The sequence below is a fragment of the Polistes dominula genome, unplaced genomic scaffold, assembly GCF_049000335.1.
Source record: "Polistes dominula isolate Pdom_NZ unplaced genomic scaffold, Pdom_raw_medaka contig_24, whole genome shotgun sequence".
NCBI lineage: Eukaryota > Metazoa > Arthropoda > Insecta > Hymenoptera > Vespidae > Polistes > Polistes dominula.
This window is the reverse complement of record NW_028301150.1, coordinates 6,692,127-6,715,218: the sequence shown is the minus strand read 5'-3', so window position 1 is coordinate 6,715,218 and position 23,092 is coordinate 6,692,127. Positions and strand designations below refer to the sequence as shown.

The 23,092-nt window shown below is 28.0% G+C and overlaps 2 protein-coding genes across 2 annotated transcripts in view; one reads left to right on the top strand and one right to left on the bottom strand.

The window, feature by feature from the left end:
- Naa15-16 (N-alpha-acetyltransferase 15/16) overlaps nt 1-23,092 on the top strand; it is a 50,711-nt gene that overhangs the window by 2,980 nt on the left and 24,639 nt on the right. The gene's annotated exons all lie outside the window — the stretch shown is intronic.
- On the bottom strand, nt 2-23,092 carry LOC107066580 (uncharacterized). The gene is given in 3 exon segments (XM_015321337.2): nt 2-4,216; nt 4,219-4,314; nt 22,153-23,092. Coding segments are annotated over 2 exon segments (3,306 nt in total). The 5' UTR covers nt 22,153-23,092; the 3' UTR covers nt 2-1,006.

The window sequence follows — 23,092 nt, the reverse complement described above, 5'->3', positions numbered from 1 at the left end:
GTAAGTGTTTTACAATATTTATTATCCATCATTAATTATAAGTGAACAAATTTCATTTCACATTACATGGCTGTTCGCAATCTAGGATCATTTCTATTTTAAGCTTCTGTAAAATTCAGTATACACATAACATTTGAATAGATATATTCTTTCTATGGGAATATACGTACACATATTTGTAGAATATTACAACTATACAAACATTTTTATTATCTTACGTTTGTTCAAACACATAAATTTGTATTCATTAGAATAATTCAAAAGATTTCTAAATATTTCTTACACATATATAGATATAATAAATTATTTATTAGTTAGACATTTTTGAAGAAGTAAAATTAGTATACTATATACAGTCTATTAAAAGGGAGCTCAGAATAAAAATCATCAAAACTACCGTGGGAAGTTTTTATCTTAATAATTGATATTCGTAATCATAAACGTTACAATAAAAATAAATACAATAACGACATAGTACGTATATATATATTTATAAAAAAAGAAAAAGAAAAACCAACAATTATTGAATAGCTCGTATAATAGTAATAATTATGATATCAAGGAAAAACTAATCTGTCCCGTTAATTAAATATCGTAACGTACACATATAACGATCTAAATACATATTATAAGTATACATTGCAATCACAGACAATGCGCAAGTACATTTTGGCCAAATTTATTAGCATTCAATGTACTCAGAGTTTCGCACGGGTAATAGATTTTCGTTAATCCGTGTCAAATATTAATGGAAGTAAGGAAAAAGTGTTTAACTAAATTCTAAATTGCATAACTTAATATTTTAATATGCCTAACAAACTAATCTTAACATTTAAATACATGCTGATATTTACAAATACATCAAATAAATATTCCGAAAGTTTCGATCTTACAATTATGACACACATATCTTCTCGGCACTATAATAACATTCTAATACATATGGCATCGGGGACAACTGCCTGTAGGGAATTTTTAACTAAAACGATAAGTGGAAACTCTCTTTTTATGATTTGCCAGGATTTCTTCTACGTCGTAAAAATTTCGGACCTCTCGGTTTTGGATAATAATAACCACCACCACCACCATCATCATCATCATCAGCACCAATATCTTCTCTAGTTTGTTCTTGTCTAATTGCTTGAGGTGTAAGAAAATAAAAATGACCACCGTCACCTGGAAATCTATAAGCAAAATACGCACTACTTTTGTCGGAATTAATGGTACCTTGATTGGAAATAGAAATAGGATTAATAAATTCAGCGTCAGGATTAATCGGTGGACGTGGATTACGATAATTAACTAGTATATCACTGTGAAGGGGAATTAATGGTTGTTGTAGTCGTTGTTGCTGTTGCTGTTGCTGTTGCTGTTGCTGTTGCTGTTGCTGTTGTTGTTGTAATCGTTGTGACTGTTGTTGTCGAGGTTGACCACGTTGTTTAGGATCAAACACCTCGACCAATTCGCTGTCTGGATTAATAGGTGGTAATGGTCGACGATAATTAACTTGAGTATCGCTTGCTAAATTTGGTGGTGGTGGTTGTACTTCTTGATCGTAATATACAGGATCTGTATAAATAGGTTCCGGTGGTGGTGGTACATTATAATTATTTGATACGTAAGTATTAACCTCGTAATCAGGTTTCTCGGTAACCTGATTGGCCTTATTGTAAATTGGTGTAGTACTCGGTATATCCTTTCCACCAATTTTCTTACCAAATATCGTAAAATATTCTTTCGTGACATCGTCCAAAAGTCTTTCCTCTTGTCGCGTGAAATATGCGTGTTGAGGATTAGGTGTAACGTTTATTATTGGCCTACCAGTTGTGGAAGGATAAATGGGACTTTGAATTTTGTAGGGTACATTGTTCGTACGTTCGGTGTTCCTTTGATCGGTGTCATAATCGTATCGATAATCGTTTGATTTGACAGTCTGATAATCATACGTTACTTGTTCGTTTTGTTGGGTGTAATAAGGTCTTTGGTTTTGACCTCTTTTAGAATAATCAGCTATTTCGAAACTGTATTGATAAATTGGTTTAGATTTGATTTTTTGTCTCTTATCAATTTCTATTCGTTCTTCCGATTCTTTATAATATATTGGAGACGATGGGGTAGTGTAATAGGATCGTTGTAACGTTACAGGGGGTTGAGTTGCTGTTATCGTTTGATAATAAATTTGACCTCGATCTGCCAACATTTGTTCATTTTGTCCTCTGATCAACGTTGAATCATATTTCGTTGATGTCGATGAATCTTCAGAACCTCGGTATTGATAGACTTGAGGATTATCAACTGAAGTATCTATCAGTTTAACGTTGTAATCTCTGGAAGTGTCCTTCGGTGAATTGGTTTCAATGCTATAATATGGTTTCTCTTCTCTCGGTTGTTGAGAAAGTGATTCGATTTTGTAATATGGAGATTCCGTAGTAGTTTGATGATAAACTGGAGCAGATTCTACGGTACTAGCGACATTACCATCGTCAGATTCTTCGTAGAAATAATAAGATGCTCTGTTAGGTAATTGTTGTCCCGGTTGAACGGTCGTTATAACGTTCTTGATAGAAGCCGGTGTCACTTCCACGGATTTTTCGATGGAAGAAGGGGTTGTTGTAGCATAATAAGTCACTACTGGAATAGATTTACCATTTGTAGATCTGGACCACGTTTGAATATTATTTTCCGTATTAGTTTCGGTCATTTTATTTTCTATCAATGGACGACTATTTGTATAATATTTAGTATTTCTCTGAACAGACGATGGTTTATTCGTCGTAACTTGTACGTAAGATGGTGATACGTTATTAGGACGAATTCTTGTTACAGGTTTTCCAGTTACATTTTTTAACATCGTTGTAACATAAGTTCTCGTACGTGACAATTGGGTTGTACTTATTTTTGGCACGGTAGTTGTTGTTGTTGTTGTTGTACTTTCCCATTGTATTCTCGTAGTAAGTTTTCTCGGTGGAAGATAAGTGGGTCTTGATTTAGGTAGCATTGATGTATTAGGACGTTTACTATACTTCTTTGTAGTCGTTGTTGTTATTTTCTTTTCTTCCAGCGGCGAAAAGAAATCTGGCGGTGGTGGTAAAATGATACCAGGTACTAAAGGACCAGGTGGTACTGCCGTTGTATTATCCTGCGGATAATAGAAACTGTAAGGTGGTGGATAATAGATGGATTGATCCTCGTCGTCGTAATCGGTTCGATTACTAGGTGGTGGTACGAAAACAGCACCAGGTGGTATAGCGTGATAAAAAACAGGTGGTTCTTCAGATTTGTCATTTGGCACATTGTTAGGTCCTTGAACATCCTCATCGTTCGTAGAATTATCCGAATAATTAAAATCTGGTACTACGATAGTACCGTTCGAAGTTACCGTAAAGAACGGACCATCACCAGGTAAAATACCTTTTCCATAAAAAGGATCCATGGTACGATCCAAGGTAGCATTTTCAATTTCCTTGCTACTACCATTAATTCCAATAATTTGTATCGGTCCTCCGTCCTTCAGTTGTACCGGAAACGGTGGTGGTACTTTAGGTTTGTCTGGTATTTTAACTTGTCTTCTCGGTGCTTGATAATTATCAATAGGTTTCCATTTTTGTTTATCCTTATCATCGGAATGATTGATAATCGGTCGATTGGTCTGACCACGGTCCACAAAATTACCACCCTTTAATACAAGCACGTGATTTTCCGCAAACCATATTTCGTCCTCGTCAAGACCACCGAGATTCTCAATGGTGTCCTTAGGTACTTCGGGATTATCTAGATAACTTATTATACCAGGTCGTCTAGGTTTATCATCGTAAATTTCATTTTGTATCAAACCGTACTTGCCCTCCTTGACTTGCTGAGACAATGTTTTTTTTTCGTCGTCTTCATCACCACGCGAATTTTTCGTTTCCTTACCGTTACCAGCCGACGATCCTAACATATCATCATCCGTCAATAATTTATCATCTTTTCTTTTTTTCACCCTGTCATCGCGCAAATGACCTCCCATCAATCTATGAGATACTTTCCTTCCGCTTTCCAAGTTTATTTCGTTGTTTTTACTACTCGGTGACTTGTTGTTGTTGTTGCTGATATTATAATTGTTGTTAAACAGTGTATTATTAGACAATTGTTTTTGATCGGACGAAACATCAACGACACCTCCCAGGTGTCTTCTTTCTCTATGACCAAAAACGTCCTTCTTTGCTTCTTCTTTTTTTCATCATTTGCCTTAATCGATTGAACGATAGTCAGGCATGCAGTTAATGCTACGATCAGCACTAATCGTCTCGAGAAATTTGCCTGCCGAGTCATCTGAAATAAAAAAAGGAAAACAACAAAAATTAAAATCATCACACATATGTTTCTTCATATGATTTATCTTCTATTTCTATCTTATTCTTAAACTTATTTTAATTGCAATATTTCTAACTTTCTACGTTTTCTTCCTTCATAACCAATTATTTATATTTCTTTTATGTGTATATAATATTAATATATAAAAAATTTAAAAAAGGTATCGATTACATTGTCTATGGAAAACATTTGACTCGTCTTTTATTATTTTTATGGTGAAAAAATAAATAAATAAATCGATAACATTGGGTTATAGAAATGGTATTGGAATATCGTGTAACATTAACACGTATTCTCACGATGATAAATCTTTACGTAATTACAATTATACACGTGTATATATATATAAATTTGCATTTAATTTCACCAAGTTTTCGTTCTTGACAAGACGTTTCCGGATTGTTAAGATCTTGAATAAGAATGGTTCGTTAATTAAAGTAACACAACTAATTCTTAAAAGATATTTAAAATCCTCAACGATCTAGAACTAACGTCACGGTTCGATGCGAAAGACGCGAAAGTCTTGGTTCGGTTTTCGAAGGTACCAACTAAACTATTACAATTCTTTCAAATTTGAACGAATTAACCCTTTGACTCATATATGCGTTTGATAAAAGTTATCAGCACGTGTTTGTCAATGTGCATGTAAAATAATATAATACTAATTTGCTTATTGATTATTATTGCTTTTGAATATCGTGTCACATGAAAATTATATAATAAAGAAAAAAAAGAATTTTAATTATTAAATATATCATTTATTATTAAATCTGATTAATAATAATAATATGAATCAACGAAAAAAAAACATTAGTCGTACATTAATAATAAATTATTTCACGTTTTTACAAAATATTTCGGTTAAAATTATATTCGATATTATTAAAAGGGTTAAATTTAGAATTTTTATTTTAGTTAGATCAATTTACTATTGAATTTACAATCGTAAGAATATAAAATAGATATAACAGAAAATATCTCGTGAGCCTTTTGCCCGCCACGCCCCTTTTCTGCTTGCAAACAGCAATCGGTGAACGTTCTTTCCGTCCCTTTCCGTTCTTTCGTTTAGTTTCGTTTGGTTTCTTTAGTCGACAAATGTTCACGGGTCAACAACAACAAGAGCGGATACTTCGTATAGTCAAGCAACTTTTGAACGTAATCAACTCTTCGTAGAGTGAATAACGAACCTAATCGACGACGAGTATTGCACGATTCCACGTTTTCTCTGGTTGCTGCATTATCGTATAAACTGCAGCATCCATTATAATAGATAAACGAGTCACGATATATTCTATAAAGTTTAGGGTTTATATATGCATATATAAAACATATTTATATATATGGGGAGATATAAACACCATTATGTTGAAGGCAAACGTACGCGTATCACATTCCGTTTATCTTTTAACATATATTTTTTCTTTTTTTTTTTTATCCTTAACATTATCTTTCAGAAATTTTTATTTAACGCGGAATTGATTGAATTATTTTTTTTTTTGAATATTTTTTTTCTTTTTTTGGAATAATATCCTTTAAGATATATTTTTAATGATAACAAAAATTATGAAAATTACCATTTGTATTATTATCATAATATAATAGATAAATCAGTTGCGATATATTCTAGGAATTATTTGCCATAATCCAACGGAAGAAAACATATATCACGTTCTATAATTATTTCTTTTCTTTTTTTCTTTTAATACATACACGCGCACACACTTTCTCTCTTTCCTTTCACGCACGTGAATTTTAATCTAGCGTGATATTAACGAATCGATTAATTTCTTCTTTTAAATAATTTTCGAAAATGCATTTTAATTATAATAAAAATGATGCTAATTGTAATCATTTGTATTATTATCATAGTATGCGATATATTTCAGAAATTATTTTGATTGACCCACTGGGAGTAATTAATGCTTATCACATTATTCATATATTTTTTTGTTAACATTAACACATACACGAACACACAATACATACACAAACACGTTCTTTTTCTGTTCAACATAAATTTTTTATCTAACACGGAACTAACGAATCAAATTACTTCTTTTCTCGAATGTATCTTCAATAGAATATTCTCTTTTTAAACGATTTAATCCTAATGAAGAAAATTCATAACAATTAACTTTCTTTTTTCTCGTATTAATCGGGGCAGGGGGAAGCTTAAAAAAAAGAAACAACAATAAAAACAACAACGATCCTTAAATCAAGATTTGTTGTTGCATGCTTTTGTAAATCCTGGTGATTTAAATGTCACCCAATGTAATGCACTTCCTTCGCAGATACGGAAGTTTTAAGCATTAGGAACAAGAAAAAAAGAGAAAAATAGATGAAATATATATATAGCGATTTCCCTGTATGGACAACTTTTTATCTTTGTCTATCACGTAACTAATTTCAAAACGCGTATTCTCACAATATAATTTTAAATCTCTCAAATGTAAAGGATTTAAACAAAAAATTTGATTTCTCAAAACAAGTACACCATTTCTTTCTTTTTATAAAATTTTGTAAAAACGTTAATTTAGGATTACTTATTAATCACTGTAGGATAATCGAAATATCGTTGATTTCATCTCGTTAATTGATTTAATTTATTTAATTTTGGTTTGTTAAAAATAAAAGATTCTTTTTTATTTCTTTTTATAAAATTTTGTAAAAAAAAGTTCGTTTAGGATAACTCATGATTCACTATAGGATTATCGAATTATCGTTAATTCTATCTAATTAATTTATTTAATTTCGATTCGTTTAAATAATTGCTCTTCTACCGTTCAAAAAAAAAAAAAAGATATTTCCTTTCTTTTTATAAAATGTTATAAATACGTTCGCTTACAATCACTTATGAATCACTTTATGGTTCTCGTATATATTAACCATTGATTTTAAAGACAACTTTTTATAAATCATACAAGAATACTTGTTATTCGATTCCGTTTGGTTGATCGTCTCCCTTCGACTTCGACTTCGACTTCGACTTGGATTCTCGAAATATTCGAGATCTGCCGAGGGAAAGAGACGACTTACGTGGTGCGAGCGTTCGCACCGACATGGTACACGTGACTGGCACCATTTTCATCGCCTTTCTCAGAGTCCATGCACCGGCAGTTCGCCAAGGACGTACGGAAAGGCGGAGTAACTTGACCATTTAACAAGAAACCACCCATTGCATCGACAAATAAACTTCTCTTATCTTCCTCTGTGTGTGTATGCATATATTTGTATGTTTGTATGTATATGTATCTATTCATGAATGTATCTATACATACATTCATGTATATACGAATGAACGTATGAGTATGTGTGCATGCATTTCTTCTGTATACATAATTGTATATACGTGAATGCATCTATGGTGTCTATGTGTACCAGTTTGAAAGGAGGAAGTTCTTCGTCGCGAGTCTACGTACTCTCGATTTGCGATGGTTCTCATCGATTATCCCCCCTTCTTCCCCCTTGACATCCCTCTCTCCATCTATCTTTCCTTAACATCCGGATTTTGATCTCCTCAACAGATTCTTAACACTACCTTACTGATCGTTTAGGAAGTATATATCTATTCGTACCGTCTTTAACAAAAGTTTGATTTATTTTCTTTTTTTTTTTTTTTTTCTTTTTTTTTTCTTTTTTTGAAATTTTTATACAGATAACAGTCAATTTGATAATAGGGGAAAGAGGAGGGGGTTAATAGACAATAAAATAACAATATTTGTAAAAGAATATTCGTATAATTGTTTTAATAGATAAGCTTTAATTTTGCCACACCATAAGTAATATATTTAATTTAATATTTTGTGATAGTGAAATTTTGCGATTTCTATTTTTTTCTTTCTTTCTCTTTTTTTTTAGCAATATTAAACCACCGAGATCTCTCTTAATTTACTTAGGCTTCGATCGAATTAGTCGGAAACGGGTCTTGCACGGAAATGATGTAATAATATCTTGCGATGATTCAAGGATATTTCAAGATCCTACGATAAAATCAAATACGATTTTTTTTATATATATACCAATCAAAAGTTTCTAATGGATATATGAAAAATTTTGTAACTATTCAAATTTATGTTTCCGATAAAATATTTTGTTATTATCAATGTTGAAAATCGAATTCATACAAGTTTTCTTCAACCACAATAACAATATAATATATATATTTTATTTAAAATATATATATAATATAATAATATATAAAAATATAAAAATATATATTTGTAAGTATACTTTTATATTTTATTAAGAAAAAAAAAGAAATACTTATTAAAACAACTTATAATAATATTAGAGAAGGTAAAAATGAGATAAAAATGCATGGGAATTCGTATTGATGCATAATTCGTTGATATTTCTATCTCTCTCTCTCTCGAATAATACTGATAATTGTAGAATTATATTATCTTCGTCAATTTTTTTCCTTTTTTTTTCTTTTTTTTATAGACTATTCTTTCTTTAATTTCTTTCATTTTCTCATCGAAATAACGTGGAAACGGTACGTCGTGCGTAACGTTATTATGGGGGTTACTCCACTTGCCCGTATCCGTTATTTACAAGGACGATGTAAGAGTTCCGGATTCACCGTTATTCAATTGATTTTTTTTTTTTACACCTTCGACTAAACTAATACTACTATTACTATTACTATTACTACTACTATTACTATTACTATTACTATTACTATTACTATTACTATACTTTCCTTTTTGTTTCGCATCGTGATATTATTTCCCTTTCGATAGCTCGAACTTTTTAACAACCTTTCAATTTCTTCCAAACGATTTATATTATTCCGATAGCATTTTATTATCTCTCCGATGAATAATAATTTTAATTTCTATACTTTAAGTTAATACACATTATTTTATTCGCGTAATTGTTCCCTTTCTTTCTAGTTGTTTTTCTTTTTTTTTAATTTTAAATTTAATTTTAAACCTTAACTTAAATTTAAATCTAACCTTATTTTTTCATCTGACAGCAGGAAATATTTTTATGTTTAATTATGTCATCTCAAAAGTATGTATATACCGATAATAATATATATAGTAATCTAACGATAAAAAATGTCGAAGAAAATATTTATACCAATTTATTTGATTAATATTAATTAAAAAGTAATGTATATAAAATAAATATATATTTGCTTTCGATATATTTTATTAACGATAACAAATGTATTATTAAATCAATTATTATAGAACATTGCAATGAAAAAAAACTTAATAATAATAATAATATATCTCACGTTGTATCAATGACATTAGTATGATCGAAACGTGTGATTAGAAACAAATGATAGATTTAATTCAAATTTTAAATACTTAAATAATAAATGAAAATAATTAACGCTACACACCCGTTGAACGTGTTAATTGGCAAATCATTACAAGGTAATCGATATTTTTTTTTATATAAATAATACTCAAATCATACTAATCATAGTGTATCTAAAAGCATGATATTATAAATACGTAAATAAAATAGAAGAAAGTGGATACGAGAATGGAAAGTTAATCATTATGGTAAATGATCCATCTATTACAGACTATGGTGACCACCATACAATAGGTGAACTCCTCCTTCTCGGTGATTTATATTAGTCTGACATCTGATAGCTATGTTTTATCCGATATCATGTATTAATGAATTGTTTCGATAAGGTTAGACATGAGTCTGATCGTAGATCATTTTACAAGTTGTTTGATTAGATCGATTTTGTTTTCTTTTTCTTTTTTAGGCGTGCCTAAGTGGTTTATTTTCTTTCTCACTGAGGTCAGTCTCATTACATTTTTTTCAGGTTTTTTTTTTTATGTAATTTTAATCAATCTCAAACTTAGAATTAATTATAGAAAAATAATCTTATAATGTATACACGAGATATTTCGAATATTTATTGTTATACTTCGATCTTGAACACTATAGTAAATTATTATTATTATTATTACGTGTTCCAATTAATTTTATACTGAATAGTTGGTTAAATAATATTTGGATAATTTTAAAATACAGAATTTCTGATAGGTTTTTTTTTTTAAATTATATTGGTATTACACACTACTATTATTTAGTAAATAATAATATTTTTATATTGTTGCATTTTTATTAAATGTTTTAATTATTGTTTTACAAAATAATTGTATGTGTAATATTATATAAAAATAAAAATATCCAAAGATTCATTTTATTTGATATCCGGGTTAGTTGGACAGATTTGTGTTTTTAGCACTTGCATCTCAAACAAAAAGTGATCTCATTGAATTTCGTTGAACTATGAGTTAATAATCATTTTTAGAATAGTATTTTGTTCTCTCTCTTCTACTCTCTTTCTTTTTGTTACATATTGTATAAAACTTAATCTATTATTAACGATACACTTTCGCCAATTTATCAACGAATTAAATGATACTCAACGATTATTTCTCATTCACTGATCACAGAAAAAAAATGTCTAAACTAAATCCTTAATAATCCTTTGTTGCATATTCTTTTTATAAAACATTCGCAATGCAATCGTTCGTTCTTATGAATAGAAATAAATACTTATAAAAATAAAAAGTATCTACACGATTTCGAAATTTCGTCTGTCGTAAGTTCGTATTTCGATTCTTGGTCTTGAAAAATCGGTTTTATCACACGGTTGATGAGATACGAAAATTCGAACAAAAGAACCTCAAAGGTCATTCTTATTTTTTTTTTTATACATTTTTTTTCTTTGACCATCCAAGCCATTGCCAAATACATTCCATCTTTCTCTGTTTATTTCTTTTTTGGTATGAAGTAACGTGGCCTTAAAAATATTATTTACAACGAAAATTTATTGATGGTACATGAAAAGTTAAAGTAAAGAAGAGCCATAATACCATTCATTCTTATTTTTTATATATATTTTGTATATCATTCTTTTTTTACTATTATTTTTTTATTGCAAAATCATATTCCCTCCCTATCTTTCTATTTAACTATCTATCTTTATCTCTTTTTTTTTATATACGAAATAGTAATAATCTTAAAATGTTCGTAACTGTTTGTTAGTTGTCCTTAATTTTATTTTTTTTTGACCGAGGTGAGAAAAAAATTTGTTCCCAATGAAAAATCCTTCGTGGTTGTTCATCGTGTCGAGTAGAATAAACACAGAGGTTGAATACCTTGGCATTGACCGGCTTGCTTGCTTGCTTGCTTGCTTGCTTGCTTGCTTGCTTGCTTGCTTGCTTGCTTGCTTGCTTACTTGCTTGCTGTTGCTGCTTCTTGTCGAGGCAACTTATGCGAGTTAAGCTCTTGCATAATTCTTCTTCTTCTTCTTCTTCTTCTTCTTTTTATTCTTTTTGCTCGTCTTCTCTTTTTCATCTCGATGATTCTCTCGAATTACCGCATTTACCGGTTCTTTCGTCCTTCCTCTTCCACTCACCCCTTTCCCATCTGTTCATCATGTCCATCTTGCTATTACTTCGTTCTTTTTTCTCGATCGTTCCTCTTTCGAATTTGTTTTCTTTTTTTTTTTTTCTAAACTTATATCTTCTTGCTAATTGCGCGAAAATTTAGTTAAGTATATTTACTTTTAACACTTTTAACCATAAGCGTTAAGTAGTCTGCGACATATTTTTTATCTCGTTTATTATACGATGACATAAATTTAATTTTTTTTTATTATTTATTTATGTAATTTAATTGTGTTTCTTTTTTTTCGTTTCTTGCTATTTTAATAAATCTCTACAAAAATGATATTTTTTAAAGGATTCTTTTTAAAACATGAATGTTTGTTAAAGCGTACAAAATTAATATCACGATTTTTTTCCCATTATTGGATAAATATTTTTATCTCGTTCGTTACCATGACACGAATTTATTTTTATTTAATTATTCATATAATTCAATTATGTCCCTTTTTTCTTATTATTTTCAAAAATTCGATAAAAATTATGTTTTTTACGACATCATGAACGTTTTTTAACGCGTGTAAAATTAATATTACGGTTGTCATCGTCCTCTCCCTTCATCCCCTCCCACGTGTCATTGAACATATTTATCGAAAGGCAAAAGCGAGATGAAATTGATCAGCAGTCAATACCGGTTTATAAACGTTTAATTTTTTTTTCTTTTGTATTTTATTTTTTGCAGATTTAACGGACCAAACGTAAAAAGCAACAAAAATAAAGAAACGTATGCACAAGGTTAATGGTCCAATTTGATGCACAAAAAACAAATCGTTCGTAATTTCGTTGCTTTTTATTTATTTATTTTTTTATTTTATTTTATTTTTTATTTTATTACACGAAAATTTATTATCGAAAATGATTTATTTCGAATATAACAAGTTCCGTTCTTTCAAATAAATTTCCAATCAAAATCTCTAACTTGTTTATGAACGATCCATTTTAGAATGCACATATATATATATATATATGTACGTATATTTTAAAAATTATCGTTGGAAAGTATTTGATGAAAACTAGTTTGTTAAACAAGATATTATTATCGGGGAAAATATGATCGACTATCTGTGAAATAAATCGCAAACCTTCTTGATTAGAAACTTTTTAATAAAACAAATCAACTTCTCGAACGAGTTTTAAAATTTCATCTTTAAACGCGTGAAAAAAAAACAAATAATAATTTTCCTCGTTCGTTTATCGTACATTTACCTTACGATCGTTAAAAAAAAAAAAAAAAAAAAAATTTTTTTTGCCAATCGAAAGGCACGAACGACGAACTCGTTTTCCATTTCTTTGTTTACGTCTTTTTTTCTTTGCTTTTCTTTTCTTTTATCTATGCTAATAACTGTGAAAGTGGTTTTGATCAACGATTCGGTGGAATCAAATATTTATACGATTACTTTTTACTTTCTTGATATTTTTTTCGTTCTTGATTGATTGTTTTCATTTTTTTTTCTTTTTTTTTTTTAATAAATATATTTTGCAATTTTTTTTTTTTTTAGAAATTTGTAGAAATTTTAAAATAAAATATTAAAACATTAATGTGTTTACGAACAGGTGTCATTATCATCGAGTCACCAGATATATGGTAATTAACGTTGCACCGATATTTAATATTTCCGGAATATATATATATATATACAAATTACACGTTTTCTTTAATTAATAAATTTATTTATTTATTTCTAAAGAAAATATTGATACTAGAAATATGCACTCTATACGTGAAAGTAAATTGAATTTTTCTAAGCTCGTCCTTAAAACTTTTAAATCCATCCTTTGCACTAGTAGTTTGCCAAATAGATAAATTTCACTCTACAAAATGTAGATAAAATTAATATAAAATTATAAACATTGTTGTATCGTTTGTTATTCTAAGGAAAATTTGTTAGAAAAATATTCATACTTGTGAATCCATCGAATGGGTTTTATATTAAATTGAAAAAGTATTAAATTTAACTCGTGTACGATTGTATAAATTGAAACAAATAATTTTATTAATGCTAATATTTAATAATAATAACTATATTTTTATAAATATATAATATAAATAAATATAATTATATAAATTATAATAATAATAATAAATAATTATATATATATATATATATATTAAGGTGGGTCAAAAAAATCAATTATTTTTTTTTTTACAAGTGACACGGAAAAATGGATTACTAGACACCTTAAAATTCTCACTAAATATGAGCTCTTAATTTTAATAGGAAGATCCTCCGCATTGCAGTTTTTTATTTTTTTTCTCAGTCCAATAGAATAAAATTCATACCTCATCATTAATTGATTGTAGAGAAAAATGTTGTAGAAGAATTTTGTAGTAAATTTAATGCTCTACAAAAAAGGTATCTTATATTTTTTCCGTAAACCTCACCATTTGAATGATATTGAAGATTTAAGTTTGATTATTTTAAGACAAATTTCATTTTCGTTTATGAATTTTATAACTCGACAATAAATGACTATTAAAAAATGCGCAATACAAATTTTTGTAGGAAATTAACTGCTCTATAAAAATGGTTTCTTATGTTTTGGCGATTAAATTAAGCGTTCAAAAGATATTCATCATCTTTTTTTGATCAGATTTTTTTTGACCCACCCTAATATATATATATATATATATATTATATATAGTTTGTGTTAAGCTAAAAATAGAATTATATATATATATTTAACTATTTCAAACATATTTGTATAATATATTATATATATATATTTAATTATTTTAGACATATTTTTATTTATTACTTGAATGCCTGGAAAGAAGATACCCTAAAAAGGTATATTACCAAAAATGGTAAAACCAAAAAAAGGTGACACAGAACTTCTTATTGAATTTCATAGCAATCAAGATGAAATTCCAACATTTGAATGAATCACTATTCGGGTATTTATCGAACCGATATATAAATATCAATCTCCTGATACGTCATTTATCCGCATTTTTTCAAAGGATTTTTTTTCTTACGTATCATTGAAACACGTTATCGAATTCTTCAAATTGTCGTCGTTTAAATTTTTTTCTGCTTTAACTGCATATTGCCATTTCTTTGGTAGAACCTTAAGAAAAGGAAAAAAGGGGATTCTCTTAAATGCAATTCGCTTGCGCGTGCTCATTCAGAGAAAAACCCGAGCCCTTGCGGAAGTCGAAGGTCGTGCCAAGGCTCTTTACCATCCTTGTGTGTTATTACACGTACGTTGTCTTTCTCTGTGCTCTTACATATGTTTGTATGCATGTGCATAATTTTTTTTTTCTTTTTCTTTTTCTTTTTCTTTTTCTTTTCTTTTTCTTTTTCTTTTTCTTTTTCTTTTTCTTTTTCTTTTTCTTTTTCTTTTTCTTCATTCCAGCCTCGATATATCTCGCATACGGAATTTTATTCTCGTCAATTGAAGGTGACCAAATTTTCGATGATAACATTTGATCGATGATATTATTTTTTAATTTATTCGTTGTAAATTATTTTATAATTAATCTATTGTTATTGAATAATTTTTTTTATTATTATTTTTCGTTATGGTTTCTCTTTTTCTTTTTTTTTTTTTTTTTGAGTTTGTTTTTAACTAATTGAGATAATAATTTTATATTATATTTTTCTAATTCTTTATTTTTTTTTCTTTTTTCTTCCAAACATTTCGATTGTCAAATTCTTTTCTTAAACAATTTGAGAAATTAAAGAATAAAAGAGAGAGAAAAAATATAAGGAAAAATATTGTTTTTTTTTTTTTAATTCTTTTTGGATTTTTTTTTTTTTTATTCGTTGAAATAATAATTTTATATTATATTTGTGTAATTCTTTATTTTTTATTTCTTTTTTATTTTTCCTTTCAAATGACTTTAAATATCGAATTCATTTCTTAAACAATTCGAGAAATTAAAGAGTAAGAAAGAGAGATAGAGAAAATACAAAAAGAAAAATATATTCAAGTTAGCTATACGAATGAAAAGGTGACGCAACCTTTCCACTTTTCTAACACGAACAAGTTTCAAGTTGCACGCAACTCGAATCACTGTCCCGAATGAAAATTCCATGTTCCATTTTCTACGATCAAATTTTTCCTCGTTTTAATCTAAAAACATAAACACACAGACACACGCACACTGACACACACAGATCTATATGAACACCTAAATCGAATTCCAAATGATAGATAGAAATATAAATAAAGAAATAAATAGATACTGGTTAGAAACAAAAACTTAAAAACAAAAAATGATATTAAACCATAAACAGTTTCTTTTTTTCTTTTCTTTTTCAACGAAAGGTCAAGGTTGTATTCGAGTAAGATGATGATTATTCATTTGACGAGGATCAATTTCTCAGGAAGAAGTAGTAGTCACGTTGAACAATAAATTAATCGATTAAATCGATCTTCTCCGAATAAATCTTTCGATGACTATTTTACAATGAGAAAATAGTTAACAGTTATATTCCATTAGATTTTTCTCCAAAAGTATCATATTATATAATTATTATTATATAACATTATTATTAAATATTATTATATATTATAATTAATTATAATATATATATATATATATATATAATATTATAATATATAATAATAATACCTAATACCTAATATAAACCTAATGATACCTAATATAAACCTAATATATATATATATATATATATATATATATAATATACTAGGTTGTTCAATAAATTTTTCGGTTCGATAAGAAAGGGCGTTGCTACTAGCCTAAATTTTTTTTTGTTATGTTGGTACACTTCATAGGTACGTGTGTGAAGTTTCATTTCAATCTGTCAATTCATTCTTTGTTTACAAGCCATTTAGTATCGACGTGTCACAGTATTTTTTTACAATGGAAAAAATCAACTATCGTGCAGTGATTGAATTTTTTTTTTTTTTTTTTTTTTTTTTTGAAGGTTTAAAAGCAAAGAAAATTTATGAACGAATGTTGAAAGTGTATAAGGTTTCTTCGCCTTCAATTAGTACAGTAGAAAGATGGGTTGCTGAATTTAAACTTGATCGTACAAGCCTTGAAGACGATCCACGTCAAGGACGTCCAAAAACAGAAACAACACCGGAAATCGTAGAAAAAATACAGGATATCGTATTGGAAAATCGTCGAGTGACTGAAAGAGATTTAGTAGAAGCCCTAGGCATCTCATTGGACAGTGTAAGCAATATTGTGACTGAAGTATTGGGTTTCAAAAAGCTGCGTGCACAATGAGTGCCGCATTCGCTAACAATGGAACAAAAACACATTCGAATGCGATTTTCTCAGCAACATTTAGAGCGTTTTCGAAAGGATAAAGTGAATTTTGTGCGTCGATTAATCACTATGGATGAGACTTGGTTGTATCACTATGATCCTGAATCAAAACAAGAGGCTAACGAATAGTGTGAACCTGGTTCTTCGGCTCCGAAACGAGTTCGTGTCCAGAAATCGGCCAAGAAGGTGTTAGCATCAGTTTTTTGGGATGCGAAAGGAATTTTGTTTGTGGATTACTTGCAAACTGGTAAAACAATAAATTCTGAATATTATTGTAACCTTTTAGACCAGCTGAAGAAAAAAATTCGTGAAAAAAGACCCGGTTTGCAGAAGAAAAAAATCCTTATTCATCAGGACAATGCACCGTGTTACAAGAGCATTTTGACAATGGCTAAAATCCATGAATTAAAGTTCGAATTGTTGGAGCATCCACCGTATTCACCAGATTTGGCCCCTAGCGACTTCCATCTGTTTCCAGACCTAAAAAAAATCATGCGTGGAAAGCGTTTTTCATCAAATGATGAGGTCATAACAGGTGTGAAAGCGTATTTTACAGCCCTTTCAGATTCTCACTTCAGGGATGGAATTCATAAATTGGAATCTCGTTGGAACAAGTGTATTGATGTTCAGGGAGATTATACTGAATAATAAAGTGTATTTCAAACCATAAAATTGTGTTTTTCTTATCGAACCGAAAAACTTATTGAACAACCTAGTATATATATATTGTAATTTATATTTATATTTTTTTTTTTATTTTTTAATAGAATCATCGTCGTGATCGAAATTGACACGTTCATACATGCATATTTATGTATGTGAGGACACATATATTGTTCACATATACATGTATGCATTTGATATAAATCATCGTAAGTTCGAAAAAGTTATCATTATCGATCTTGCCAAACAGGACAAACGTGATACTTTCTCCTAGTTGTAACTATGATTTTTGTCTTCATCCTACGTTTAATTTCATTACGTCATTTGATAAGCAGTTATGGTTCCGGTATATTGTTCGAAAATGTGTAATCTTACATTGCTACGATATCATCTCGTATGTTTATTACGATTTTATTTATTTTCCTATTTGCTATGTATGCTATTATGTATGACATTGTTTGATCGATGTTATATACGTGTGTGTATACGTTTATATGTATAAATGTATATTAATAGTTCAAATTGTTCAATCATAATTAATAAAGAATACGATAGGGATGCTGTTTAATAATAAATATAAATTTTAAGAAGAATAAATCGAAAAATACATTAATATATCATAATATTAATATCATTAATAAATAAACGTTTTATATCGTGATATTAAACATGATCAACAATATATTTCAAGTATACTATTTATAGAAATATTATTATTTCAAATAGTAATAGATTATTTCCTTTTTGATTTTAATTTCAAAATTTTCTTGACTCACACATCGGTAAAGAATTTTTCAAAGAATTTTTTATGATGAAGTATTTTTTTGGAAATAGTTTCCTAGATTCTTTCATATTAATTTATATAATATTGAAATTTGTATTAATTTAAATTTAAATATTATAATACTAGTATTTGTTATTTTTGTTTATTTTGAAATTGTTTAATATTATATATATAATACTTTTTAATATATTTTACTATATATATATATATATATAGTACTTTTTAATATATTTTCTTTTTCTATATTAACAATCCACATTGAAATACGTAATATGTTATAATAATTATTTAACATTAAATTTATATGGAATAAGTTACACATTTCAATATAATTTATTAAACAATCCTAATTAATATAAATGAGATGAGTCACATAATATTGGATATGTTATTTGAACAAATAGATAGAATCTATATATAAGTGTATTAGTGTATTAGTGATTCGATCAATATCTTTAATACGAAAACAGCAAAGTAGATAAACCAATATATATATAAACGTATTACACGACATAGAGTATTATGTCCATGAACGATATGAAAATAGAACATTATTAATAAATGAAAGATCATCGATGAGTGAATTTTCCACGAGGGATCTTTTTCACGTGTCTATCTATCATCATTTTCATAGATTATATTAAACAGTTTATTTAATTTAAAAAAAGAAAAAAATGATTCAAACGTAATTGAAAGATGATTGATACCCGTTAAACGAATAAATAATTCGATAGTTATATATATATATATATATATAGTTATTAATAACAATGTTTGCTATCGGTTAATCGGTGTTAACCAATATCTTCGTTATTTTTCATTTTCATGTAGTATATAGTTAATATCTATCTACGATGTGTGTATTTATATACACTTTTGTTACATCAACGCGAATGTAATACGTAATATTACGAACGAGTCTATGATATAACAATTTACGTTTATTATCCATGAGTATATTATACGTGAACTCTCTTATTGTTTAACGTATAAACAAATTTTATTTCTTTCTACGTGTATTTTTTTTTTTTAGTGACAATAAATAAATAACAGAATACAAAATTACTATGTTAAATTTCAATAATCGCAATGATTAAAAAATTATACGATAATAAAAAGATACTTCAAATCAAATTTAATTTCACTTTTGATGTATATTTATATATATATATATATGTGTCTCATTAATTTTCTAAATACCATTTTGTGAGATTAGAAAAACGTTAGAAATTAGAAAAAAAGAATGTACTAATAAAGCGAAGCGACATAAACAAGTCAAAAGAAACAAATGCGTTTGATATATGTGGATAATAAAAAAAGAAAACAAACGTTTTATAAGATTTCTTCCTACGCGGTTTATTTAAATGAGAAATATATAAAAAAAATGCGAATATACGATAAGTATTAGAAACGATCTTAGAAATGAGTATTTGAAAGATTTAAAAAAAAAATAGCAAACGTCTTTTACCGTTTCGAGGTTGAATCAAGTTCAATTAAGATTAGTTGAAAATAATTATTGATAACAATTATTGATAAAAAAACATATACATATATAAGATTTCATCTGAGAAAGTTTCTAATTACATTAAACAGATAAAATAGATATATGGAATATTTATTTGGAAAGCGCATGTGTAAAACCCCCCGTGTACCGGCACGCATGATCGCAAACGGTCTAGAAAACTAGGGGAAGAGAAGGCAGGGGGTGAAGGGTGGTGGGAGGGGGGTTGAGAATCGATCTTTTCGATGGTGCACCTATGCCAAAGTGAAAGTATGAAACGTTTCTTTTTCAAACTCGAACTCGAGTCATATCTATCGGTGACAAAACGTATATCTATTTATCTATGTATATGTATATGTATATGTATATTTACGTACATATAGTTTATACAAGGTGACTCAAAAGTCGTTAAACCGTTTACCAGAAATGATTGGGAAAAGAAACTTGAAAAAAAAAAAGAATCACCTATTTGTTTTTCAATCCTACGCCATTTCTAATTATATCTCAATTTTGATTAAAAATTTACTTTTACTTAAAAAAAAAAATAAAAAAAACGAAAGCAATTCTAATCTCAATTTGATAAGATTGTAAAATATTAACAACGAAATGGTTGTTATATTTGATATACGTTATTTTACAAAAACAAAAAAGAAGTAATTATAAATCATTTACGAGAAAAATATATTTATTATTTATAAAAAGATAAACGGGAACTTTTTTTCTTTTTAATGTGTAAAATTGATTATAATATTTTTAAACGATTTAGAAACTTTCCAACCAACCCGTATGATTCGATGTAATTCTATACGTGTTTCCGTTAAAAGAAACTTTCTCAGAATTATTTTATTTAAGTTTTAATGATTGGAAATAAAAATTGATGCAAACGTGTGGGCTCTGTTTTTTTTTTTTTTTTTTTTTTTTTTTACGTTAATAAATTTTTTTTTTATTTCTAATTTTAATATACATATTGTACTTATATTATCTATATCAGCAATTTATTTGAAAAACAAACAATTGTTTAATTTTATTTATTTTTTTTAATATTATCTTTTAATTATTATTCATGAATATTATTATATTATTTCAAAATATATAAATTCCGAACGTATTATACATACGATCATTATAATATTATCTGTATCAGTTGTTTATTTGAAAAAAAAAAAACAAACAAACAAAAAGAAATAGTCGTTTTAAATTTAAGAAAAAAAAATAAATTTAATTATTATTCATATAATCTATTTCAAAATATATAAATTCCTTATGTATTATTTATATACGATCATTATAATGTTATTTATATTAGTTGCTTATTGGAAAAATAAAACACTCCTTTCAAATTTAAGAAAAGAAAATAAGTTTATTTATTATTTATTATATTATTTCAAAAAAAAAAATATATATATATATGCATTCAAAAATAATCGAATAAATGTCATATTATCGTTAGTTGTCGTCGTTCAAAGCACACTTTAACGTACCGGAAATTCTAACTTTCGCAAGTAACTATAACCAGACCGGATATACTAAGCCCCGAGGCACCTAAGAGAGAGAAGATCATCATTCGTTCGGCAGGATGTGAAAATCTATAGTTTTATTTATTTATCCGTTAAACTAACACATCCACACACATACATACACACTCTTACTTTCATTTACCCTTCCCACCCTTTCCTAATTCTTCTTCATTTTTTTTTTCTCATCAAGTAGTATAATCTTGTCACTTATCAACACAATTAAAATATTATTCTCATATAAATTAAAAAATCATTTGTATAATAATTGAGTTCAATAAATTTATGATAAAACACAAAAAAATGTTATTCAATTAAAAATTTTGTTTTATACAAAAGTGTTAAGTTGGGGAAAAAAATTTTTCGTATGACGTTTCGCATAGTTAAGGAACGCGTATCATCGTAAAAATATTTTTTGGTTGGGGGAGGGGAAGGGAAAAACCAGTAGAAAAAAAAAAGAAAAAAAATGAAAGATTTATTATCGTAACTATTAAAGAAGCAAACACGTGTTTGGGATACCTGTGTATATATATCTATATATATATATAGATATATACAATGGGACAACGTATGAATCACACCTTTCCCATTCAATATTACGAGTTTGTAGGAGGAAACGTAGAAAATGTTGAATTTGCGGGAAAACAACTCACGATTTTATACGAAGAGTAGTACCACCACTCTCTTTCTTAATATTTTTCTCGTTTTTCTATTATCTTCTTGACCAGATGTCTTCTCGAAATATTAATTCAATAAATTTTTCAATACACACTTTTCTCGTCAGTTCACTGATATGAAATATAATTAATTAATTATTTCACAATTAATATATATCGATGCATCTTTTATTCTCATTGTTTTCTCTCATCATCATCACCATCGTTATCATCATTATTATTATAATTGTAATTATTATTGAAAATCATTAATAATAAATTTACTGAGAATTTATTTATACTATAATTGAACTAAATATATATATATGGTGTTTCAATTTAGTTTAATATACAGATAAAATTATGTTCTCAAATTGTGTATCAATTTAAATTATTCGAATGAATTCCTATATTTAAATAATAATAATAATAATAATAATAATAATAATAATCCGAGTATATAAAAGAATAAAAAATTTTCAAATTACTTATTTGACGGTTATTGAAATACAAAAGAGAGTGAGATACTGAAAGAAAAACAGAGAAAGAAATGATGCACTGACAATGAGACACTGCACTTGATACAACGATGCACGATGAAGAAGTAGTCAAGAATACCGCACGATCGGTGATCTTTATATCGTTGGGAAATCCTCCTTGGCCCTGCGCCAGTCTTCTCTCCCTTCCTCCTCTCCTTCTCTTATTTTTTTCTTCTTCTTCTTCTTTCTTCACGTAGTGTCAAAGTGGTTTGGTGATGGTAATGGTCATATGGTGGTGGTAATGGTTAGTGGTAGTGGTAATTGTAGTTGTTAACGTTTTTTTTTCTTCTTGTTAACTTAGTCAAATCAAATTTAATTTGATTTGTCTCGCAAGAAGGGAAACAGATACACTACATACGGACCGTTATGTGTCGCGAACACAACTGCCGTACGAAACC